The sequence below is a fragment of the Triturus cristatus genome, chromosome 4_2 (genome assembly GCF_964204655.1).
Source record: "Triturus cristatus chromosome 4_2, aTriCri1.1, whole genome shotgun sequence".
NCBI classification, from domain to species: domain Eukaryota; kingdom Metazoa; phylum Chordata; class Amphibia; order Caudata; family Salamandridae; genus Triturus; species Triturus cristatus.
This window is the reverse complement of record NC_140586.1, coordinates 480,078,172-480,103,465: the sequence shown is the minus strand read 5'-3', so window position 1 is coordinate 480,103,465 and position 25,294 is coordinate 480,078,172. Positions and strand designations below refer to the sequence as shown.

General features: G+C 42.4%; 1 protein-coding gene across 4 annotated transcripts in view; it reads left to right on the top strand.

The window, feature by feature from the left end:
* MIGA1 (mitoguardin 1) overlaps positions 1 to 13,255 on the top strand; it is a 738,294-nt gene extending 725,039 nt beyond the window's left edge. For all 4 annotated transcript variants that reach the window (XM_085600123.1, XM_085600124.1, XM_085600121.1 and 1 more), the window contains 2 exons: positions 5,352 to 5,468; positions 12,411 to 13,255. In XM_085600123.1, coding sequence (XP_085456249.1) covers positions 5,352 to 5,468; positions 12,411 to 12,623 — 330 coding nt within the window. In that variant the 3' untranslated portion in view covers positions 12,624 to 13,255. The remainder of the gene's footprint in view (positions 1 to 5,351; positions 5,469 to 12,410) is intronic.
* Positions 13,256 to 25,294: the final 12,039 nt, after the last annotated feature.

Below are 25,294 nucleotides of genomic sequence, written 5' to 3'. Positions count from 1 at the left end.
CATCAACAACCAAGCGAGGATATAGTTTTTCAGGTATCCAATTTTTCAGAATGCAGATAACACACTACGTGTCGCCCCAGTGTCTACCAGGAATGGAGATTTTGTGCCCAAGACCTTAGCAGTGACGTAAGGACCTTGCTGGTCAACACGGAGTTCGACTGGATCCCTCCCTTGCCCCTGGCGGTCCTATGCGAAGTCATGGGTGCTTTCGTAGTCGGACTGCTGACACTGGTTTTGTCGGGGGCGATCAAAGGTGTTTGGTCTGCCTGGCCTGTCGTTGATTGCGTCGTTCGTGTGCCCTCGTCCCTGTCCTCTATTTCTGGGGTCATATGCGGTGTTTCTGGGATCCCTATTTTTGTTAAGTTCCATAAGGACCGGGCACTGGGATTTCCAGTGTCCGAACCCTCTACAGAACGCACATTGGTTCCCATCTAAGTCTCTCCGTCCGTTGTAGGGTGTAGGGGTATGGTCTCTAGGGGGTAGCTTTCTAGGGGCGGTTGGTTGGTAATTCTCTTTCGGGGGTTCCCTTCCTATGGTCACCCCTTGCAACTGTGCTATCATTACCCTCTCCTTTAGTTCCTTTTTCTTCTTTTCTGATGCCCTATCGTTCTCGTTTTTCTGGTTTTCGTAGTATTGGGCCATCTGGAGAATTGCTGCGGGTTTTGAGGCTGCCCAACTACTCTCGCTGGTCTGCAGTTTCTGGGAAACTTCTTGTGACAGACCCTTCACATAATTCTGGACAAAGAGGTGATGTCCGGTTGCGGTGGTCATGTCTTGGCCACTGTAATCGGAAAACACAGTCTCGAATCGGGAGAAGTATTCAGACACATCCTCCTGGCGTTTCTGGCGACAAGCCGTCACTATTGACCAATCTACCTTTCTTTCCGGGATTAGAGTCTTCAACTTAAGTACAATCTTGTCTGGGAGCTCTAATATGGCTTTCGGGGGTTTCTGTCCCGGTTCTCGCTGTTTATCTATGGTATCGAGTTGTACCCAGGTATATCCGAACGGCTCAGCGTGGTCAACTTTCCGGATTTGCTTCCACACATCAGCCGGCAGACATAGCCCAAAGAACAAGTCGATATCTGCTAAAGTCATTATCGTAGAACCTAAGGCTGTACCCAGTTCAGTGTAGAAGGCAGTCGGGTTCTTTCTCAAGTCGGGTAGAGTTTTTCTAAAGGTCAAAATATCTTGTCGGTCCCATGGCTGGTAGACCCAATTATATACAACCCTTCCCTTCGCATCTTGGTGGTTGATGTCGTCATGTGTTCCCTGACCTCGTGGGGGGACCCAGTAGGGGGCAGCCTCTTTGATGGGCATCATGGTATCAGCCCTTCCTTCTTGGGGCTTAGTCGCTATGGGGGTTTCTGCTTTGGTGGCCTGCCTGTGTTCTCTAAGGTGTCGATAGACCTTGAGTGTACGAGTGAAGAGGTTCGTTACATCGCCCTCTCTTTCTTCTCCGATGTCTACCTTCCTATATAGGGCCGCTAAGCCTTCGGGGCCTTTATCGTGGTATCTATCCTCATATGCATTCAGGGCGTGATAACAGAGCCGTACGACAAAGTGTCGTCTGTGGCTGTCGGCATACGAGTTATACACGTCTGTTATATACTCCTCACTTTCTTTTCGCTCCACTAGTGTCTTTACTATTTTGTCGATTCCTGCTCGTTCATCCTTCGTTAGTCGATTCATTCTGGTGGAGTCTTTCTTTCTCATCTCAGGGTCATCCAACGTTATTGCCGACGTTGTGTTCAGTACAGGAGGCTCGGCCGGCGCGGAGGCCGTGAGGACCGAGGCCCCTGTACTGCTTTCGTTCGTGTTTGGGGGTTGTGGGTGTTGCACTATTGATTGGGAGGGTGCGTATGGAGGGGGCATGTAAATGATCGGGGGACCTAATAGTAATTCATCATTTGTTCGCTGTTTAGAGGATAACTCAGGGTAGAGCAAAGAGAGGGTCCTAACAGCGTACTGGCCTGATGTTTCGGGCTCCTGTCTTAGTTTAGTTTCCCTTCTCTCCTTTATTTCTTCTTCTAACTTTCTAGCGGCAAGGTGAGCTGCTTTTCGTAATTCCTTTTCTGCTTTTACTTCTTCCCTCTTTTTCCGTTGTGTTGCTTCTTTGCGCCACATGCCGATACTGTCAAGCATAGTAGGCGTCGTCTTATTGCTACGCAGAGCTATTTCTAGCACTTCTATCTTATGGTCGTCGAAGGATCCCATCAGTGGCCACTGACTCTCGGGGTCCTTCTTTGTATATTTATGCCATAGCTTGGTATAAGCTACGGCGACTAGTCCATATTTAGTGAACATGTCCTTATTAGGGGTGCCTTCCAGTGGGGCCGGATGGTCCACCTCTAATAAGCGGTCCGGGCAGAACCAACTACCAATCAGTGGGGAGAAGATAGGCATGACGGGTTTCAACGGGAACAAAAGTCAGCACTACCTATCTTTTCACTGCTTGCAAAGACTAGACAGAATATCTCTATTCCTCGTTATTTGTAAGCAGAGAATACCTCCAAAGAACCAATATCGAACAACTAGTGTTCGGACAATCAATCAATCAATCAGTGGGGAGATAAAGATAGGCACGACGGGTTACAGCGGGGACAAAAGTCTGCGTTACCTACCCTTCACTATTTGCAAAGACTAGACAGAATATTTCTATTCTACGTTATTTGCAAACAGAGAATATCTCAAAGAGCACTATTCTTCAAAACAATCAATGTTCGGACAATCAATCAGTGGGGAGATAAAGATAGGCACGACGGGTTTCAACGGGGACAAAAGTCTGCGTTACCTACCCTTCACTATCTGCAAAGGGAGAGAGAGAGAGTATTTCTACTTCTCCCCGTTTGTAGACAGCGAATATCTCAAAGAGAACAATCAATGAGCACAATCAATGAGCAATACTAGTATTCCAAAGCTTCAAACAATCAATCAATTATTTCGCAATTTGTCGTGTATCACGACCTTACCCGGACCGCGTGGACAGTTTCTCGTCTTCCGCCTCCAGCGCCCGATCGTCCTCTACTCTCCGTATTTGCCGCGGCACTCCTGATGGTTCCCAGTCAGGACCGTAGATCACTCGAGAGAGGTCTGCTCGGAACCAGTGAAGTTCGGATGATCGGCTGCCAGATGAGGGTCTATTGGGCAGGAGCTCTCCCGATCGTTGCAGTCGTTCACTCTGTCGTCGGGACCTCTCCCACTGGATCCACGTGTCGCTGATGGGCCCCACGTTTGGGACGCCAATTGTTAAATGGTAGCGGCAGTTTCAGTCGATAACCTTTCAAGTATTGCCCGGCGGTAATCGCCTCTCATACCACTCGATAATTTACCAATGAAAGAGGCAGGCGCCGGAGACTGGAAGGCAGGAAACAAAGTTTTATTCCGTCGGAGCAGAACACATCAGATCAGACAGCAAGGTATCGTCACGAGGTGCTCTAACTGCATCTCTGAGACCTGGTCTCTTATACACAGGTTTATTGCTTTATTACACATAGTACATTCTTGAGATTCCCTTGATGCATGAGAGAACATCCCCTGAAGCCCCGGCTCAGATCCGATCCCACACATAGCTACAGTAGAAGTTCCCACCTCACCCGCAGTAGGAGATGGCTATCGCGCAGCAGGGTATTCCGCCAATTCCCGGGGGTGTGTGTGACCGGTCGGGTCTCAGGGGTAGGGGCTTTGATCTACTGTAATCCCTTTGATGTGAGGTGTTTCCCTTACAGTAGGGGCAATAAACTGCATCCGCAGGGCTAGGTGATGGCCTGGGACCAGTTCGGACAATGGGGCGCAGAGGAAGGGGGTTATCAAAGGAGAGGCATGACCATGTATGGGATGTCGGTCGGATGTGGTTCCGTAGCAGGGTCACGTAGAAGGAGAGGGTTTACGGCCTGTATGAGAGAGCGGGGGTGGCCGGCGCGCGGGGGATGCTCGCAGCGCCAGGGGAAAGCGCTGGCGATCGAGAATGAGCGGGGAGAGAGTGGGGTGCCTAAAATGGCGGCCGTGCATTCGCTGTGCGTGGCGCTGGGGAGAGGCAAGATGGCGCAGATAATGTTCAGTTTGCAAGCTAAATTTCCACAGTGGGGCAGCTCACTTCTGTCATTCTCGAACTGCAGTGTGAGGGACTACGCTCAGCTCTTTCCCACATCCACGCACAATGTAATTTCATTAAATGCCAGGAGCTACTGGGGCAATGCGTGCATTTTGAGTCCAAAAATGTTTTTCTCGCTTTTGGGCAGCCCAGAAGCTTCCAACTATAAAGTCTTGCAAAAACTGTTACATAATAAAAGAAGCACTGATAAAGCAAAAAAGCCTGGTGGCCAAAGCCAGAACTACTGGGTTTGCTTGTCAGTCAATTAGTATTTGAGTGTTACCATCAAATTGACCCTGTTACCGCCAGGCCGCCTTTCACATTACAACAGTGTGTTTTAGAAATATCAAATATTCAAACGCCATTCCATCACAAGGAACCATACTAACAAAGACCACATTTTTTAGGTACACTAGGTTTTTTTTAAACACGCTCAACACACACTCCCTCTCGCCGATTAGGAATAGTACGAGTTAATGTGTTGGAATTTTAGGCACACGTTTTTCAAACATTCAGTAATGACAGCCTAATATCACTTCTAAGCTATTTCCTCCCTGTATTTGTGCTTGTGGTTTGCTTAGAAAACCTAATGGGATAATGCGCCAAAAATAAGAGAGAATGTTTTTCTTTTTTTATTGTGGCTAGTAGTGATACAATTTATTAGGGCTTTCTGAGTAGGGAGCAAAGGAGCGTGTCAGTGAGGGAGGCTAAGAGACCCAGACATGTCAGATTTCAGCTTTCATTTATTTCTGTCTTGTAACGTGCCAGACATCCTAAGCAACGTTTTCAATATTTTGCAACATAAGGAAATCGAATCAGACCTTTTATGGTAAGAGAAAAGGCAATGGAATTTTTCGTGCTTATCATTTTTTATATTTTTGCCGTATTTTTGTTAATAGAACCATTATCTATGCATCATTTGTAGAAACTGTCTGCCACTGAGTGAGACAGATGTAAGCCTGTCTGAAGTGTCTGAAAATCACACTGTATTCCCCAAGAGCAATGTGTGAGAAGCCTAAAGACCAGAAACATCCTGGATTGGAGGAGGAGAATAAAGCTCTTCAAACTGGAGCATCACATCTTCACGTCGCTTATTTATGATTTTTGTTCTCTCTAATTCAGATCTGTATAGAACCATCTATGTGTAGTCTTCAGCGAACGTTAACAAATGTTCTACCCTGTCAAGAAATGTGATTCTTTGTCTGATTAGCGTACATTGCCAAAATGTAATTTGTTTTGTCTTGTTGCTTCTTCATAGATGCCCGATGGATTCTTTGCACACTTCTATGCAATTTGTGAACAAATCTGTCCAGTGCTGGCATGGGGGTTTTTGGGTCCAAGAAATTCTTTCCACGACGTGTGTTGTTTTTTCAAGGTATTTCCGTAATTTTTGTGATTTTCAGCATAATGAACCTGTTCTATTTATTTTAAATATGTTTGAATATTAACTGTACAGAAGCTTTCCTGAGGTTGGTTGTCATGAATGAACACTGGGTTACACGTTTTGCACCTCTAGATATGTGTTCGAGCCTGACATGTGGTGCTGATAGTTACATATAAATATGAAATGAGTTTGGTGGTCACAGTCTGGGATGCTATTGTTGTGCCTTGTCACAAAAAGTCCCACCATTTTGGAATATCTGCAAAAATACTTGACATGTGCCTAGGGCTGTACTGGGCACTGCCGGAAATAGCCCTAGAAGGGGAACAACCTTTACAACGCAACTGTTACAACGCACTACACTTACAACGCATTTTTTACAACGCATAATCCATTACAACGCACTACACTTACAACGCATTTTTTACAACGCATAATCCATTACAACGCACTACACTTACAACGCATGACACTACAACGCATTTTTAAAAACTACCTTTACAACGCATACCATTACAACGCCTACCATTACAACGCATAATATTACACTACACTATCCAACACTTACCCTACTGTTGCACCCCCTGGAGTTAGAATAGTAATTTTTACCCCTATACTATCCAACACTTACCCTACTGTTGCACCCCCTGGAGTTAGAATAGTAATTTTTACCCCTATACTATCCAACACTTACCCTACTGTTGATCCCCCTGGAGTTAGAATACCAATGTTTACCCCTATACTATCCAACACTTACCCTACTGTTGCACCCCCTGGAGTTAGAATAGCAATTTTTACCCCTATACTATCCAACACTTACCCTACTGTTGCACCCCCTGGAGTTAGAATAGTAATTTTTACCCCTATACTATCCAACACTTACCCTACTGTTGCACCCCCTGGAGTTAGAATAGCAATTTTTACCCCTATACTATCCAACACTTACCCTACTGTTGCACCCCCTGGAGTTAGAATAGCAATTTTTACCCCTATACTATCCAACACTTACCCTACTGTTGCACCCCCTGGAGTTAGAATAGTAATTTTTACCCCTATACTATCCAACACTTACCCTACTGTTGCACCCCCTGGAGTTAGAATAGTAATTTGTACCCCTATACTATCCAACACTTACCCTACTGTTGCACCCCCTGGAGTTAGATTAGTAATTTTTACCCCTATACTATCCAACATTTACCCTACTGTTGCACCCCCTGGAGTTAGAAAAGTAATTTTTACCCCTATACTATCTAATACTTACCTTAAATGCAATTTAATATTATGCGTTGTAATGGTATGCGTTGTAAAGGTAGTTTTTAAAAATGCGTTGTAGTGTCATGCGTTGTAAGTGTAGTGCGTTGTAATGGATTATGCGTTGTAAAAAATGCGTTGTAAGTGCATGCGTTGTAAAAGTGTGCGTTGTAACGTCATACATCCGCCCTAGAATATGTTCTAATACAAGCTTTATGTTGAACTTTTAGAAAAGTGTTCACTTGCAAGAATTAACTATTGTGAAATGGAGGCAAACCATTAATTTCACTGCACAATTTTCCAAGTGAGTTGGCAAAGAATCATAGGCGTTACAGGCAAGTTCTACAGAGCACATCATCAAATGTTACAATTGTTTAGGGATTTGGCACGCTACTCAGGAGCATTTATTTATGTAGTAGCAAATCCTGTGTGATTAAAAACAACTAATGTTGCTCTCTCACTGACGCCTTCACGGGGATTTAGTCATGAAAGCAACTTTCCGTCCTCCAGTCTACCAGGGTATTGCCTGTTGTGCCCCACATTGCCAGTCCAGCTCTGCTGATGTCTCAGTAGAGGGCCTAAGGGATATTAGTTTTGGTAGAGCATTTGATTTGATCTCCACTTCCCATTCCTTATTCTGTTGAGTGCAGAAGGTAGGGCAGTGCCTGAGAAGGATGTACACCATAATATGCTATTTGCTGTTTGGAGTGTGCAAAATGCATTATGACAATAGTTCCCAGTCCTCATTAGTTGGCAATAGCGTCTCAGTAGTTTGAATCAATCACATATTTTAACTAACTCGCTGAAGCTCTACAACACACCTTTTATTTGCATTATTGCAGTGCTTCCATTCTGCTTCTCCTTTCCAGCAACCTTGGATTCCAGGTGATGTTCACTCATCGAAAACTAAGATGAGAATGCTAACTCACAAATGATGCAGATACGGTTCTCCTGAGAATCTTGATATTTACAAACAAGCACTAGCAACACGGACACCTCACTGTGACCTCATCTGCAACGTCAGGCCACCATGCTCACCAATCTCTTATTCTTCACTCTCAGCAAATGAATTTCGATCATATGTTTCTTCCAAGATCCCCACAATTTTAGACAACTCTTCTTAATGCCCATCCTCCGCTTGCTTTCATCCCCACGCCTGTACCATGCCTGTACCTCACTCTGCTTTAGTGTTTGACTTTTTAAGCACTTCACATATTGCCCACATCCAAATACTCATATTTGCAAATCCATCATGTGCTCCATTTGATCATGCCTCAAGTTTTCAAATCATTGGCTGTCTCTTCCAGTGACCACCTCTGCTTCCCATCTCCCTTTCGTATAGATACTGGAACTGTGCAACCAGCTATCTATCCAGCAGGTCACACCTGACTATCTTCTGTCGTGATACTCCTTGAACTGTCACACCTCCCGGTTTACTCGTGGTTCTCTTCATACCGGTCTGATTGCTCATTCTCCATGTCGGGGGACTTGCAGTTATCTCCACCAACCTCTCTAGTCGTTGATTTTCATCAATGATCAGTTTTAAGTCCTTTTTTATTGTCTCTATACACCACCTCCCTCGGAAACATCCTATTTTCATTTGGTGTTTCCTACCTTTTATTTGAAGATGGCACAAAGTTTTTCTTCTAGTTTCCACCCCTCTACCCAGCTCGCATCACCTATCTCCCTCTGTTTTTGCCATAGCTTAAAGGCTTCCTGAGAAATGACAGGATTTTTATCAATGGAGAACATCAGCTGTGTATCGTCAGCATATGAAACCGCCTTTAGCCCATAGGACTGAACAATTATAGCTAATGGGGCCATGCAGAGATTAAATAATGTTGGGGTCAATCAAGACCCCTGTGGCACTCCTTCGTGATTGATTGGCTTCTGTAAGATAGGAAAGTTTTTATCCAGCAGAGGGCCAGTCCTTCGAACCCCACAGATGCAATTTGTGCAAACAAGATGAAGTGTGACGCGTGTCAAATGCTGCGAATACGTTCAACAGCACCAGAGAAGCAGAGTAAACTTGATCTAAGCTGAATTTCATAAATTCTGTAACTTCAAGCAATACTGATTACTTACTGAGACTTGGGTGGAAACTAGACTGGGTGAAATAAAAAAGCCTGTGTTCTAGATAGACAGCTGACAGTTGACTAACTTTTTGAGCATCATTGAAACTGCTGGAAGCAAAGATATCAGATAATAATTTGATAAGTTGTTAGAATCTGCTAATTTGTTTTTAGCAGCTGTATCACTTAAGCATGTTTCTAGAAGGTGGGAACAGTTGCGGTCGCCAGTGATTGATTAGATAGTGCATTACACTTTGGATTTTGTATGCAAGTTTTAAAAATACCTGACTAGTAGGTCACCTTACTATATTATTATATTACTGGATAGTGTTACGTCACTGCGTATATTAGAGACGTCGTATTAGTGCACCATGATCTCTCCAGGGAGGTGGGGGGCCTGTCACACCTTCGTCAAGGCCGCCCTCGGCCTCTGCACCTAATCAGCTCACTTGGGGACCGCATCTTTTCTGGTGAGCTGATTAGGCGCAGAGGCCGAGGTGCAGTGACGTAATACCATCCAGTAATATCGTATGTATGTTGTGTGATTCTGCATGGCATGCAAGATAAATGTGTTCCCATGAGGGACATTAAGGAGTGGTACCAAAAGGAACTAGGTTCCTATGGTCCTGACGAAGAGCCAATAGGGGCAGGGCTCGAAACATATTGACCTGAAAAAATAGCCTCATTAAAACCTATTTTTTCCACACTATCTCCCTGATTTTAACCATACTGACTAGAGGCAGGAATAAAGTAAGGTGACCTACTAGTCAGGTATTTTTAAAACTTGCTTAACAACTTCACTCCACTCCCCTTTAACACCATTGTCTTTATCATAGAAAATAGCCAAAAGTGCTCCCGCGTATCCTTCTGGTCGCAACACGACCCGATCCATAGCAGATTGAGAAGAACCCCAATAATGATGCATGCCTCCAAGGGGCAATCCTGGTGGGTGAGGGTCTTTTTAAAGAAAAACTGAGTTTTCTCTCATTTCTTTCACCGTGGAGTGTGCGCATATCTCTAACTTTTCTCCTTGCTGGATTCCTTTTTTGTTCGTAAAGTATCATTGAGGAGGGTGAACCCAGTTTTTCCTCTTCCTCCCCCTTTTTTTGATTGCTCACTTTCTCATCAACTTTTTTTCTACAAATCCCCTAGACCTTCAGGACCACTACCACAGCCAGGAAGTTATGATGTCACCTTGTTATGCTGTAGAACCAGGAACAAGGTGATTTCTTGAAGTAAAACTGAGGGCCAGATTCACTATACCAGCTATACACACTTAAATGACATTTTTAAAAAACTATTTGCAACTCTCTGCAAATCCCCTTCATAATGACCATTGAGGGCTGAAAAATAGCACCATTTAGGGATGGGGAGAGAAAATCACATCTCAGCCAGATCGATGTCGCCTTGTTATTGTGTTTGCCTTGTTAATCTACACACATTCTACGTGGAATAGAAGACTTGCCGTCTTGATGCCATCATCCTGTGGTTCACTCATTTTCTTCTTTCTGGCTTGTTTTAAGTTTTACCAAATCATCTTTCAACCGCTATTCACGCATCCTCCTGCCACTCAAATTGAGGCTGCCTGCTGCTCCTGGTTGTCTTTGCCATTACCAGGACATTTCTTTCTTCCCATCCACACTGGTTCACTAGACGGACAGAACGTACTCTGTGTTGATTGCTATGTGTGTATGTGATGCTTGGTACCCCTTGTTGCCCCCGGTTTTTAAAATGAGTTAATACTTCGCCACAATTTGTGATACTAATGTGATTTGTTGCCTAAAAAATACATATTACCTGCAAATTACAATTCAGATCAGTTAAAGAGAAAAAATGCAATATGCTAATATGCTAAGACCCTTATATAACAATAGGGATGCATTACTAAGCCCGACTTTTGGAAAACAAAAGCAATTATATCCCACATGAGATCAAATATGCAACCAGCTAATGGCAAGTTACTTTTAGATCCCAATAATGTAATCTATCGTCTGCATCTATTAAATCAATTGAGATTGCAAAAGTATGTAAAATTGCTATGAGTCTTTTACTGGAAGCCTTTAGTCGGATAGCTTGCAGATAAGCCTGGTATTGTAGGATAAAGTGATCTTTTGTCACTCATTTTATGGGGAAAAATGTACTCCTACTGGAATCTGGTAGAAGAGGATATTGGATAAAAGTGTAAAGCCCAATTGTCTCAACTGAAGTTCCTGATTGTTGAGTCATGCATTTTGTAATTTACAGTGTGTGGTAAGTACAAACTTTTTTTTAAGGTACATAGTTACGAGAAGCTAGAAACACCGACCAACTCATAAATATCTTCAGTTCATATCCTATTGGCCATCCTAAACTCCTGTTGTGTTCAGTGAATGTGTAAGTAATGTTAGCATCACATTTTAAGCAGCAAATTTTAGCTGTAAAACTGTATGTGTAGTTAATGATCACAAAGTGCTTTTAACTAAATTCTTTTACCATAGACCTAAAGAGGGAAAGGGCAGTGACGTTGCTGGTGTAACTGTATCTCTTGGCTGCATCCCTTGCCCATAGGTTTTTAGGTGTCATCTAGATAGCGCTTGCACTGTCTCTTCCAGAAGCATTGTTTACTAACAGTGGGCTTGGAGGCCGCCCATTATTTACCATTGGTTGGTTTCATCCTCACTTTCATTTCTTGGCTTTTTATTGTTCAGCTGTTGTTGGCTTCCTTCGTGTTAATGTGTTTGACCTTCCAGTGGAGCATGGATGCAATACTTGTGTTCTTCTACTGCTTAACTTTTGAGGCAGTACCTTTTTTGTTTTTAAGCACTGTACCACAATGCATCTATGTATGCTATTTACCTTGTGTATTTGCCCCCTCTATATTCTTCCCACCCGCCGATCTCCGCTGTCTGTTTGCTTGCCGCTGCTCCTTCCTCCCACTGTTGTCCGTCTTCTTCCCCCAGCCCCTTAATGCCAACCTCTGCTGTAGTCCGCTTTCCCCAGACCCTCCCTTCCACCATCCGTTGTCAGCTTGAACCAGATCCTCCCTCCCACCCTCCGTTGTCACCTTGCACCAGACCCTCCCTCCCACCCTCCGTTGTCAGCTTGCACCAGCCCCTTCCTCCTACCCTCCATTGTCATCAGCTTGCCCTCACTGCTCCCATCCTCTGTTGTCATCTGCTTGCCCCCAACCTCTCCCTCCCGCCTTCCGTTTTCGTCAGCTTTCCTCCAGCACCTACATACCAACAAAGACTCATAGTTCCCTTCCAGCAATAAACAAAGTGCTATGTCACAGCTGGTGCTGGCTGCATCATAGTGCTTTTTTTTACCTACACTGTTTGCAGACTCAGTGGTTGGTGCCTCCATTTTAGATATTGGTGCTACACGTATGGCTAGCTTTGTTTATTTTCAATCTGTCAATTAAATCAAGGGGTAAAATATAACTGTAGCTACTTAAGCATGAGCATACCTAATGAAAATGGCAAATTCAAGTGAGGTCTTATATAGTGCCGTGATTCATTTTTCTTTTAATTTTCCCAGATAATGTTTATATCTCTCCACTTTACAGTGGGGATTAAAGCCTTGCATGTTCGTGCTCCACTGAATAAATAATACATTATTTGTTCCTTGCTCTTAGGATCAAGTTCTCTACTTCCTGAAAGACATTTTTGACTTTGAGAAGGTGCGCTTTTCAAATACGGAATGTTTGTCGGAAGATATTATGCAATTGTTGCACCGCCGGTCAGAACTTGTGATGGCGTACCTAGGAGTTGAGTCACAGAAGAATGGCTTTGGATGCGGTAGTGGCCCTGCCATGTCAAGTGCGTTTGTGGAAACAAAATTGCAGTGACTTTAATTGAGACAACTGGATGTGTGAATGTGCCTTGACTTTCATGGGCATTTACGCTGCAAGTTTGCAAGAGCAGCACAGACACCTTGTTTTTATATCACCTATAAATGGTATCCAGACTTGCATTTTTGTGTTTTTTGTGTGTCTTGGCACCAGTCATAAAAAATTTGCACACCCGAGGTTCCTTTGGATTCTCACCGGAACTTTTAATTCAGCCTCTCCAAATGCCGAGGTAGATTAATTGCGGTCCAGTTGTCTCTGTGTATTAACTAAATGTGTAATGATCATTGTACAGACCTTTATATTGCTTGTAGAAATGTAATTATTGCAATAGAGGCTGCTATATTGGCGACTGTTAAATTAGCTTTCTACTAAACATGTATGTACATAAAAATATGAACCATTATGTGTAATACTTATGTATACATATTTATAAATCGATGTATATTTGCACAATCATTGGTTGAGTTTAAAAATACATATTGATACCTGATGTGAGATTGTATCCTCTCCCTGGATATAGTTGTATATGGAATGCTGTTTCACTGCAGAAATTATCACGTTTTTTAATATTTTGGTCTTGACAGTGTTTTGATTTTCATGGTACCTTGGCAATAAAATATTACACTTTACATTGGCTCTTTTTAAATGTACATAAGTATGTGATAGTTATAATGAATAATAATGTGATGCAGAATTGAAGGTAATAATGGCTCCCTGGGAGAAATTCAATCTCGTATCATATATTTGTTTCTATGCTGTCATATAATGTTCAGATCATATTATCAAAGATACCTCCAAATGAATTTCAGTTAATTGGTACAGTATAAAGATTCTTCTAATGGGCCTCAGCTAGGCTAAAAGCAGTTGACCATACATGTCTCCTTATCACTGGTAAATACGATGTCTCTAATCTCATATAAGCAACCACAATACTTTAGAATCTTTCACTTCTTATAATAGATTGTTAGGACAGTCAATTTCAATGACTACAAACAGATTACATTATTTAACTCCATTTGCTATCCCTAGCAAATTCGAAATTGTTAAGCTAAAGACTTGTTTAAAACATATATCTTTCGCTCCTGCCAATCAGATGCAAATACTTACTGTAACTAGTGTTGAATCTGAACAGCGTATGTAAGTGCTTCATAGCTTCTTTATAAATTACCAAATTCATTGTCAGAGTTATTTTAAGTGCTAAATAACTCTGTTAGAAAGTGGATTATTGGTTGGGGTGGGTGGTAGTCCACCACAAGTAGTAATGGCACTATTCCTGTTAGGTCTGGTAAATGTTAGTCATTAAAACTAAGTTCAACCCATGGTAGCTATAGCACACAGCAGATGGGCTTAACATAAGAAAATGTGTAAAGCATTTAGAAGTACCAAAAGAGTTAAAAAGTTGAAAACAGAACACAATAAAAATCCCACTCCAATTTATGAAAATAGAGAATATTTTAATTGGTGAAAAGAGACCGAAACAACAAAAATCCAAAAAGGGGAGTTTGAGATATGATTTTTTTGAAAGTTTGACTTTAGTGTAAAACAGCACAAAGCGCCAGCCGCGCGCAACTGCAAAGTTAAGGCCACCAGCGATGGTGTGTGGGTGGGATACAAGGCCCAGGTAGGTCCTGGTCAAAGAGTTACTTTTGGACTAAGACATTTTTCTGGACAAAAGCTGGTCATTGATGAGACATCAGAGGGACATCTGTAAGCTGGATCATGTTTAGATGACGGCAGGTTTCTTAAGAGAGCGGTCCTGTGCGTCAATCAATGAAGGCGGGAGAGCTTGGAACAGGAGAAGTTCAGTGTTGCTACCCAGGAAGGTCTCGTTGTCCATCAGTTTTGACTGTGCATCCCTCTCAGTGAAGCCCTTCACGTTCTAAACTTTTATGGAAGTCAGATTTCCTAGAGCGGAACAAACAAGTAAGTTGGATCCGATAGGCGATTCGACATCAATGCCTGTCCCGGTCTCCTGCTGGTTCTTCAGAGCAAAAGGTGGCAAAAGGTTTCTAAGTCCCAGCTTTTGCAGTTTCGGGAGGGGGAGTACAGTGCGACACTTATCTAAGGGCCCTGCGATCTTAGGCACACGATTTACGGGACAGGACTCACTCCGGTAGAAGCCACCAGTAGGGTCCAGGGTCAGGGTCTAACGTTTTGTGGCTTTAGATGTCTGACTACTTAGCCAGACTATGCACTTCCTTTAGTGATGCAAAAAGGAAGCAAGATATGTTAGTAACATGCGTGTATTCTGTGTATAGTGCAGAAAAAAGCACCAACCTAAGTATGTGATCTTACCTTTGAAGTGGCCGACACGGAAAGAGGGGGGATGGTGTAGAATCAATAGTACAATGCATTAGATAGTAAAAAGAGAAAACCCATCTCGGAACAGGATGTGTCACATGGATCTTGATAAGTTGTCATACATTTTTTTTTATTGTATTACTGATGCCCACACTGGTGCCTTCAAATGAGGGAAAATGAGAGGATTCATATTGGCCAGTTAGTGTTGGAAAACCACATCAGTCCAGAGTTTAGATTTCTCTACATTTTTCCTAGTGGTGCAGTAACACTCGTACATGTTTACAGCCTATCCTGCTCATTGTTTCTAAGAGCAGTTGTAGTCCTAAGACAACTGAAGATAAATTCAGAAGTAGTTTTGCTTATCATCTGATTTGATCACCATCAACAACATAGATCTCTGCAGCAACATTTTGAGCCCTGGGACTGTCTATCTGTTTGAGGGAACAGTAACAGGAAGTGTGAGAAACAGTGCCTGTAGCTCTCTCACATTAAAGGTTTGGTGAGTTTCCATCACAAATCATGAGGTGTTTTGGGAATGGTGGCTTCATCCTTTCTTCATATTCTGGTATTATATCACAGTCACAGATCTGAAAACTGGACCGGTATCACAGGGGCACTGACAGATGTTGGTGCCAGAAAACTCCAGTTCTGGAAACTTTGCTTCTGTTGTTTGTGAACTTATTGACTAGCAAAGTCCTGGCTCTTTACATCAACTGATTATATCCCAAGGGGAAATGTACAGTGTCATCCTGGTATCTCTTTGGAATTTAAATCAACTCTATCAGCTTTTCTAAGAACCTAGATTGGTAATTCTAGTAGATTTTTAACAGGGGCATGAGAGGCAATATATTTAAGAGCTCTGCAGTATGCACATCAAGTATAGAAAATTAATGAGTCCACGTTGTTGCTTGTAATCCTTAGTTGTTTTTATTCGTGATGCACTTAAGGTTCAATACAGCCAACGCGTTTCGCCCAGACATGGGCTTCTTTAGGGCTGTAATATTTATACAATAAATACAAATTATTTTTAGTTTAAAGTCAAATGTGTAGTCTACTATTCCTAAAGCACAACTAAATAGTGACTTCTTTATTCAGTGAAAGGTTGGTGAGAAAATATAACAGAAATGTGTGTAAGAAGGAAGGAGACTCATTTATAGGTGAAGGGGAGACTCAATTAGTTGGTGAAAGGTTAATGAGAAATCAAAAATGAGGCGTAAGGAAGAAAGAGACCCATTATTTCAGAAAAAGCGGTGAGAAAGGTGAGCGAAACCGTGCTCCCCGGAGGTGAGTGAAGACTGTTGTATTTACAGGGACATCTGTCCTTGAGTAGTGCAAAAAGAAAAAGTGGTCACAAAAAATCCCAAGAATGAGAGAAGGAAGGGCTTAATTAGAAGAGTTAGCGCTTACCAAGGCACGTAAAAGTTGGAGCGCCTCTGGTTAGGTATACGTCAACGGTTTGTAAGGTCCGTGCCGAGACTGAGAAAGTATGAGCTAAAGAAACCGGATGAAGTATGGGAAAAAAAGATGACATCAGAATAATGTTCTAATCAGTAATCATGTACGATCATAACAGCGCAAAAGAACACACTAACCTCTCAGTAGTGTAACTGAGGTGGTCCAAGGTGTAGGAGGACACGGTGATCTGCCGCCTTTAGGCTGTTCCGTGGTAGGACTATTAATATCTACGAGGTAAGTGAAGCTATTTAGAAATGAAAAGGACAGGAATGGCTATTATAACATGATATACGAACCGACATGGGTGCTGAAGTGAGTCCCTAGAGTAAACAGTATCGTGATCCATAAAACGGCAGGTTTGCGAAAAATGGAGAGCATCAAGTCTGGTTTAAAGGTACTGTGGCGCCAAAGTGATTGGTATTCTACGTAACTTCCTTAAAACAAGTCAGTGGGTAAAAGTTAGATGACCCACTTAACTAACGATTGTACCACGGGGGCCCTAGGTAGGCAAGCACCTAGCGTGCCAAATAAGTATGGGAAAAGTAAATTCTATGCCGATATTAAAGTAAAAGTTCCCAAAAACAGGCAAAGCTGATTCCCCCTAAAGCGGTAAATGTGCATGGGTACGGGGAAAGGTGTTAAAGTTACAATCAGGGCAGTAGCAACCCAATTGAGTAGCCCATAAAGAGTCTAGCACAGGCAGCGGTCCTAAGGCTTACTAGGTTAAGAAGTGAAGTTCCGTGTTCGGGCAGTCATCTGCATCGGTCTGTCCTCGTAAGTAATAGGAGTACGTGTGCAGTGTGTGGTAGCCATTCTTAAATGTTGTCCCGGTTAGGTGCTTCCGGGTTGAGGGTCAGTTTCTGGTGACAGAAGACTAGACCGTTACCCACAGCACCCAGTCTTCCATATTGCTAACATGCTGGGCCCTAATTGGTTGGGAGTTCTGATGAGGTAGAATGATGTGCTTACGCTAATCGCGTAACCTTAGTGACAAGCAGGAAACGTATGCTCAATTGTTTCGAGTTAGGAAGGCCATGTAAAGGTCTGCGTTGCCACGTAACGCGCGTACTAAGAGCAGGTGTTAGCATGCATAATAGTACTGAGAAATAAGGATATGAAGTGAGCTGGCTTACGATCAAAAGCGTGTGCCGTGATGGCAGAGGAAAGAAGGTTTTTAGAATGTTCCTGTTAGCAGGATAGGGAGCGGATAGTGGGAGATCAAAGAAAAGGAGTGACATAAGTAACATCAAAACGTTCTGTGTGCCATTAATACGTTTGAGGACAAAAATAAAGATGTTTCTTTTAAGACATAATTGTACTCCATATTTTCTAGTGACAATGTTGTGCCTTCTGTAATTTAACAGACAGGTGACTTAAGTATATTATAATGACAGTGTCACTAATCATGTTACAATAGAACGGTGCTCAAAGGTAAAAACAAGTGTAGATGAACAATAAATGAATCTAAGGCACAGCCTTAGTCAATATGGAGTAAACGTTTCAATAAGAGCTAGTTGTTACAGAATACAGCTGGGATAAGGTGATATTTGCAGGTACATTGATGACGTGAAGGCGATCTCATTAGTGGTTGGGTGAGAGACACATGAAATAACACAGATTAGACCATAATTAAAACTTATGAGTGGGAATACATAAAGCAGTACTCAGATTCTCAGAGACGGCGCTACTGTTTTTCCTACGTATCATAAGGGATAGCAGTGTTGTTATGGCTATGTATTTAGAAAAATGAGTGCATTTTATTATCACTGTTGAGGCCCAAAGTGGCTTCTAACTGTCTGAGTGTCAATTCTCTGTTTCTACCCCTTTTGGGTGGCAGCACCACATCAATGCCATGAAAGCGAAACTTGGATCTGTCTACACCATCCCTGCATTCGTGTGAGACTAGGGCATATGAGGTGTCCCCATTCAAAACTGCTGTGCGGTGATCCTGTATGCGGGTTTTGAGTTGCCTCACTGTACTGCCCACATATATTTTACTACAACCACAGATCAGTATGTATATTACAAAGCTCGTGAGACAGTTGATGAAGTGACGTATCTTGTGATGTATGCCAGTGTTGTGTCTGAAGGTGGTGGTTTTATTGCACCCTAGATTGACGTTTTAACAAGACTAAAACCTCCAACAGAGCATTTTCTGGAGCGGCGCCAAGAATTTTGAACTACTTCCGCCATCCATCAGAAAAATTTCCTCGACACCCCTCTTCAAAAAGGAAGCAAAATCATTCTTGATGAGCAAATTCCTCCCTTAAAATTCCGCACAAACACCACACCGCTCACAACCTCAAACTTGTCTACGCTCTCTGTGCAAGTCTTAGCTTCGCATTGTCAATGCACGATTTCGAATGGATTCTCTTTGCTCAGCAAAGCTCTCTACTGTACTTTATACCCCGAGCTCTGTTATGCTATGTTATTACTTTATATGCGTTGTTCTTCAAAACAAAAGCACAGGTGTACCACTCAGAAAAAACTATCATAAAAGGACAATTTTAATGTCCATATCTAATAAAGAGAGTTCTTGAATTTATTCTTTTTTCTTTCTCTTGTATTATCCCATTCAAAACTGCTCTGCGTTGTTCCTGTATGCGGGTTTTGAGTTGCCTCACTGTACTGCCCACATATATTTTACTACAACCACAGATCAGTATGTATATTACAAAGCCGATGAGACAGTTGATGAAGTGACGTATCTTGTGATGTATGCCAGTGTTGTATCTGAAGTTGGTGGGTTTATTGCACCCTAGATTACAAATGTTGCAGGTGCTGCAAGTGTAGAATCCCAGAGGTTTGGTTAGCCAGCTCTGTTGTTGGGGTATTTTGGATACTGTATAGCTAGGACACAAACTGTCCCTGATGGTTCTACTTTTCGTGAAAGTCATGGAAGGTTTCTGAGAAATGATGTTGTTCACTCCTGGTGCCCCCTTAAGAAGTGGCCAGTGTTTGTCCAATATCTTGAACACCTCATGATTAAGTCTAGAGTGTGTTGTGATGAATGACAGTCTCTCTTTGCCCATTCTGTGAGCCTTGCTACTGTTCTTGAGTATGTATTCTCTCTTGAGTTTCCTAGCCCGGCTCCGTTCACTCCTGGTGCCCCCTTAAGAAGTGGCCAGTGTTTGTCCAATATCTTGAACACCTCATGATTAAGTGGGACGTGCTTTGCATGCTCATCGAATGATTATTTCCATATAAACGGCGCTACTACCTGACATAATGTAAGTGCATAGTTTATGTGATCTACTACGTTAATCTAACTCTAGCTGACGTCACTATTGCAATACTACCTCTGACCTCTGTTCTTCATAATGTAGATTTTATTGGACGGAGAACAGCGTTCCTTAAGGGAATCCCAGAACCAAAATAAACTTTATGGAGAGATTTTGACTCTACCTATTTCTATTGGTGGGTATATTATTGTCCGCTGTGTGTACCAGCTCACTCTTCGATGCTTTCTGTCGCCCCCTTGGCCGCCCCCTTAATATGGGGGTATGACTCTGGTGACGATACTGTTTACTCTAGGGACTCACTTCAGCACCCATGTCGGTTTGTATATCAGGTTATAATAGCCATTCCTGTCCTTTTCATTTCTAAATAGCTTTACTTTCCTCATAGATAATAAGACTCCTACCACGGATGAGCCCAAAGGAGGCAGATCACCGTGTCCTCCTATACCTTGGACCACCTCAGTTACACTACTGAGAGGTTAGTGAGCTCTTTTGTGCTCTTATGATCGTACACGATTACTGATTAGATCATTATTCTGATGTAATCTTTTTTTCCCATACTTAATCAGGTTTCTTTAGCTCATACTTTCTCAGTCTCGGCACGGACCTTACAAACCGTTGACGTATACCTAACCAGAGGCGCTCCGACTTTTACTTGCCTTGGTAAGCGCTACCTCTTCTAATTAAGCCCTTCCTTCGCTCATTCTTGGGATTTTTTGTGACCACTTTTTCTTTTTGCACTACTCAAGGACAGATGTCCCTGTAAATACAACAGTCTTCACCCACCTCCGGCGAGCACTGGTTCTCTCACCTTACTCACCGCTTTTTCTGAAATAATGGGTCTCTTTCTTCCTTATGCCTCATTTTTGATTTCTCATTAACCTTTCACCAAGTAATTAAGTCACCCCTTCACCTATAAATGAGTCTCCTTCTTCTTACACATATTTCTGTTATATTTTCTCGCCAATCTTTCACTGAATAAAGAAGTCACTATTTAGTTGTGCTTTAGGAATAGCAGACTACACATTTTACTTTAAACTAAAAATTATTTGTATTTATTGTATAAACCTTACAGCCCTGAAGAAGCCCATGTCTGGGCGAAACGCGTTGGTTGTATTGAACCTTAAGCGCATCGCGAATAAAAAGAACTAAGGAATACAAGCAACAGCGTGGACTCATTAATTTTCTATACTTGATGTGCATACTGCAGAGTTCTTAAATATATTGCCTCTCATACCCCTGTTAAAAATATTGTGATTTGTGGTAATATGGCAGCTGGCCATCTGAGGGGGGCAATATTCAACTACTATTTGTGACCTGTCTTGGCGGTGCAGTCCTCTGCAACCCAGCTGCTTGTTTCTCATACCAATAATTGTAGTAGATAAAGGGTATGAGAAAGTCATCTGACATATTATGATTGCATCCCAAATTATGTTTTCTTTTTCACAAAATTCTCTATGCTTTGAGGTCTCCTCTCCCCTCAAACAGCCTCTCTGATGAGGGTGGCTTCCAGATGACCTCCAGAGGTCTGTTTTTAAATGAGGCTTCCTCTTTTCTCCTTTGAACTGTTAAGTAGGATTGCAAAAGGTATTTTAACCCAGCTGGATGATTTAGTAATGCATGTGATGTTTATTTCTGATTACAAGTTAAGTTGTTATTGTATCCTAATTGCTTCTAGTTCTACTGTCAACATTTTAGTAGTCTTTAATTACTGTAGCTTTACTAACTGTAAATTTACTTTTTTAGACCTTCACATTTTGTTATTTAACTTTAGTCCAATATTCTTGTTGATTCCAATATCTCCAACACTTATGGTAGACCTCAAGCGTGACTTTGACCTCCTCACATTAATTGAAACATCATTCACCCAAACCTCTCAGCCCTTCTTCACATCTTATTAACGAAGCGAGCAGAGGTGGTCTTGCAACACAAGAACACAGGCCCCTTTTAACAACTCATTACCATGAATAATCTCCTTTCAAATGCTTTTGAAATTCTCCTCTGCCCAAGCACTGTCTTCAAATATCATCCACTACCCCTTGAGAAAAGCATTTAAGACAACACAAAGCATTCAACAGGCCACAATTTGATCCAGTTTTCAGGACATGATATGGTCTTCAAAAAAGGCCTGACTGGCTGAAGCAGAGTCATATCATGTTTTGCTCTTTGTTTTGTTCTTTAAGTAATTTGCAAATTGATGTACGTTATCCAAAAGCTTCAGCTAGGGGAGTGGGTCATCAGCGATTGAAAGAAGGACCAAGAGAAGTGACATATTGATGAAGTCCCTCAAAATGTTGGTATCCCACCAAAAAGAAGGAAAGTATATTGTGGAAAGTCAGCCATAAACATCCAATCAGCGCCTATGGAGTGAGGTATGGCAGGCAAGTAAATGCCATAGAGAAACAGTAGCTGAAGGAGGCTAATGGGGAAGAATTGACCTAATGGATGTAAAAGTCGGGTATGGGTTAGGGAAGACGACATGAGGACCCAGGTGCATAATAGAGTTAGAAATAATAGTATACACTTAGAGATTAGTATCTAGTCAAAGAGAGCCCATGGGAGCTGGAATACTGGCCCCCCTTCCCTCCACTGTCTGCAGTCATTTCTCTCACACATTTGGTTTCTTAGAGATGTATTTTCTTTAAAACCATAGTAGTTATTGTAGTAGAAAACTAAATGAAATGGGTGGAAATGCTTCAATTAATTACTCTTGATGAAATGGTGAAATCAGGAATTGTAGTCTGAGATAAGGAGGTGCGAAAACTTTGTTGATGAAAAATTTGGTGAAAAAGCAGGCATTAGTTAGTTTTCAATTCGCTCTTTTGCAGCTACAATGTTGACCCATTGTTGTTGTTCTTTTACTGTAAACATTGTACCAGTACGTATCCATGGCATGAGGATCTTAAATGATATCAAATTGTATGGAGGATAACATTTTGAGACTTCTGTTAATAGTTTATTCATCAACTCCATTTTTGGTCACGAGTTTGAATTGGGAATAGTTGGTTTAACTTTTAGGATCACATACAAAAGGATTATAGAATGTTGAGCCATTTCAAATACCCTTGAACACTTGGTACTTGTGTTTGTTTAACATTGAATCGAGAAAGAATCTCCATTGGGAAAGTACCTCCATGTTCATTGAAATAGGCTTGCATGAAAAGATGACACTAAGGGCCCAAATAAATATTAACTTCAAGGTCTTCTGAACAGAGAAATAAACAGCCATGGCCGCTGCAGTTAAGAGCGGTGGGGCCAGGTGAGGGGGGATTTTGGGAGACGACCACGAGGTAAAATTAAATAAATTCATTTTCCCTCGTGGTAATCTCTCAAATAAAAAACTCACCTGGCCCCACCGCCCCACTGCTTTGCCTGCAGCGGCCGCGGCTGCAAATGAAACTACTGAGTATATATCAGACCTAAATCGAGCAGTAAGAATCTATAAATCTCATTTATGACATTGTATATTTTAGTTGTCTTCAAAAATATCTTATGAGCACATTACCTCTAAAACAGAGTACAAGTTACTTAAGATTTCCATCACATTTCCACTGTATATAATAGTGGAGCCAGGATTAAGATTCACTACCAGCAAGGTATGTGTGGATCTGGAGGGGATTGGTAAAAACAAGAATCAGTCATTTTGCCCTAATTATTTTCATGTTTGCATGGTGTATTTGATCATTTATTTTTAAAATATGGTACTTTAAGATATTATGGAACACGCACCTTGAGAGGAGGCAATAGAAAATGAGATTTGTCAGGTGTATGTGAATTCAATTTTTTTTGTGAGATTGATTGAGAATATACATGTGCGGAAGGCATTTGATGAATAAGCATTCTAGAAAATATGACTGCTGTATTAACATATGTGATAATTTTGAAAACAATATGATTCAACTGGTTTAAATCCTATGTGAACTACTGTTTGGATTATATTTTATGAATTTCCCATATATATCTAAGCTATAGGGAGATGTTTTTAAACATCTACAATTTTTTGGGGGGTCAAAATTCTTTTTATTAAGCATCAAAATTAATCGCAATGACAGCATGAGTTTAGTAGGGCACGCAGGCCCCGGGATTGCGAAACCATCAGCTATGTGGGTCTCAGTTTCATACAGCCCTAGGGACATGTCCATCCTCCTAGTCAAAGTATAAGATGCTAGATTTGAAATAACAAACCCCTGAGGAGGGTCTTCTAGGAAGAACCTCGCCTCAACTCAACTTCCACTCCCCCAAAGGAAAAAAGAAAAACAACCCCCTCCCCCTCCCCGTCACGGTGGTGTGGATGATGATGCCTAGCAAAATAATGTGAACCCGGAACGCTGTCGCAGGATAGGAGAAACAAGACAAGGTTCTCTCTAGTCAAATAACTGGGGCGCATTCCGTCATATGTTCACCTTGGGTAGTTTAGACTTGGAAAAGGTGCATGGCTCTTACGGAAGGCGGGCAAACTGCGGATGGCAAACCCTGGGACAGATAGGGAACCCCACTTATGTTTGAAAGCCTTGTAATTATCCCTAAAAATGTCTGCCAGCCGCTCCATGGAGAGGATCCTCCATAAGCGGGCATACCTCAATGAAATTGCCGGTGTGTCTTTCTTTTTCCATGCAGCCGCTATGGTGAGTGTCGCCGCCCCCAGACATGTCCACATGATCGCCTTGTCCGCTTTCGGTTGGTGCACCAGGGTCGAGTCTCTGATACCCACAAGAGTCCCCTCTATGGTGGTTGGAATGGGATAACCCAGCATATCTTTGAGGTGGGAGAGGATTTCTTCCCAAAAGGGTCAAATACCCAGACAATCCCACCAACTGTGGTGACAGTCCCCCCGGAGGCCACATCACCGCCAGTAGAGATCAGAGGTATCAGGGAAGAGTCGTCTTAATTTAGTAGGGTACAGATACCAGTCGAGTAGCGTCTTGTATTGGGCTTCTCCTAAGGCCACCGATTTATTATGTTTAGTGATATCGCCCCAAATGTGTTTCCACTCCTCTTCGGTGGCTTCTCTATCCAAGACCCGCTCCCAGAAAGACATGTAGCGTGCCCAGGGGGAATGCAGTGTAGTCAGTAGCATATCGTAAAGTGAGGAGATAGCGCCTCTCATGGTGCCTGCTTTGTATGGCACCATTTGCTCCACTGCAGTTAGCTCTCTAGTAGCCGCCTCGTTAACATGAGGGAGTGTAGCCCAGTGTTTAAGCTGGAGATAGTGAAAGTGTTCGCTGTGAGGAATCATAAATTCTCTTTTACAATTTTCAAATGTTAGAATATGGTGGTTATGCAACAGATCAGAGAGTTTCCGGCAGCCTCCCTCCCTCCAGCAATCGAAGGGTCCCTCGCGTAAGGCTGGTGGGAAGGCTGGGTTAAAATGAATCGGAGTGTGAGGGGAGGGAATGAGTTCCAACCCTCCCTCCCTGTGACCTGGTCCCATATTGTCAGGGTGGTGCGTGTGGGGGTGCTAATGTAGGCATTTGTGGGGTGGTCCCTTTTGGGCTTCCACAGGACATCCCAAATAGATCTTCCCATAATCGAGCGGTCCATATGTAGCCAATGTTTATTGGATTCTCGCATGTACCATTCTGTCATCACACTCAATTGTGCGGCCTGGTAATATAGTGCGAGGTCTGGTAGGGCTAATCCCCCTTTGCTTCTCAGCCGCTGCAGTACGTGAAA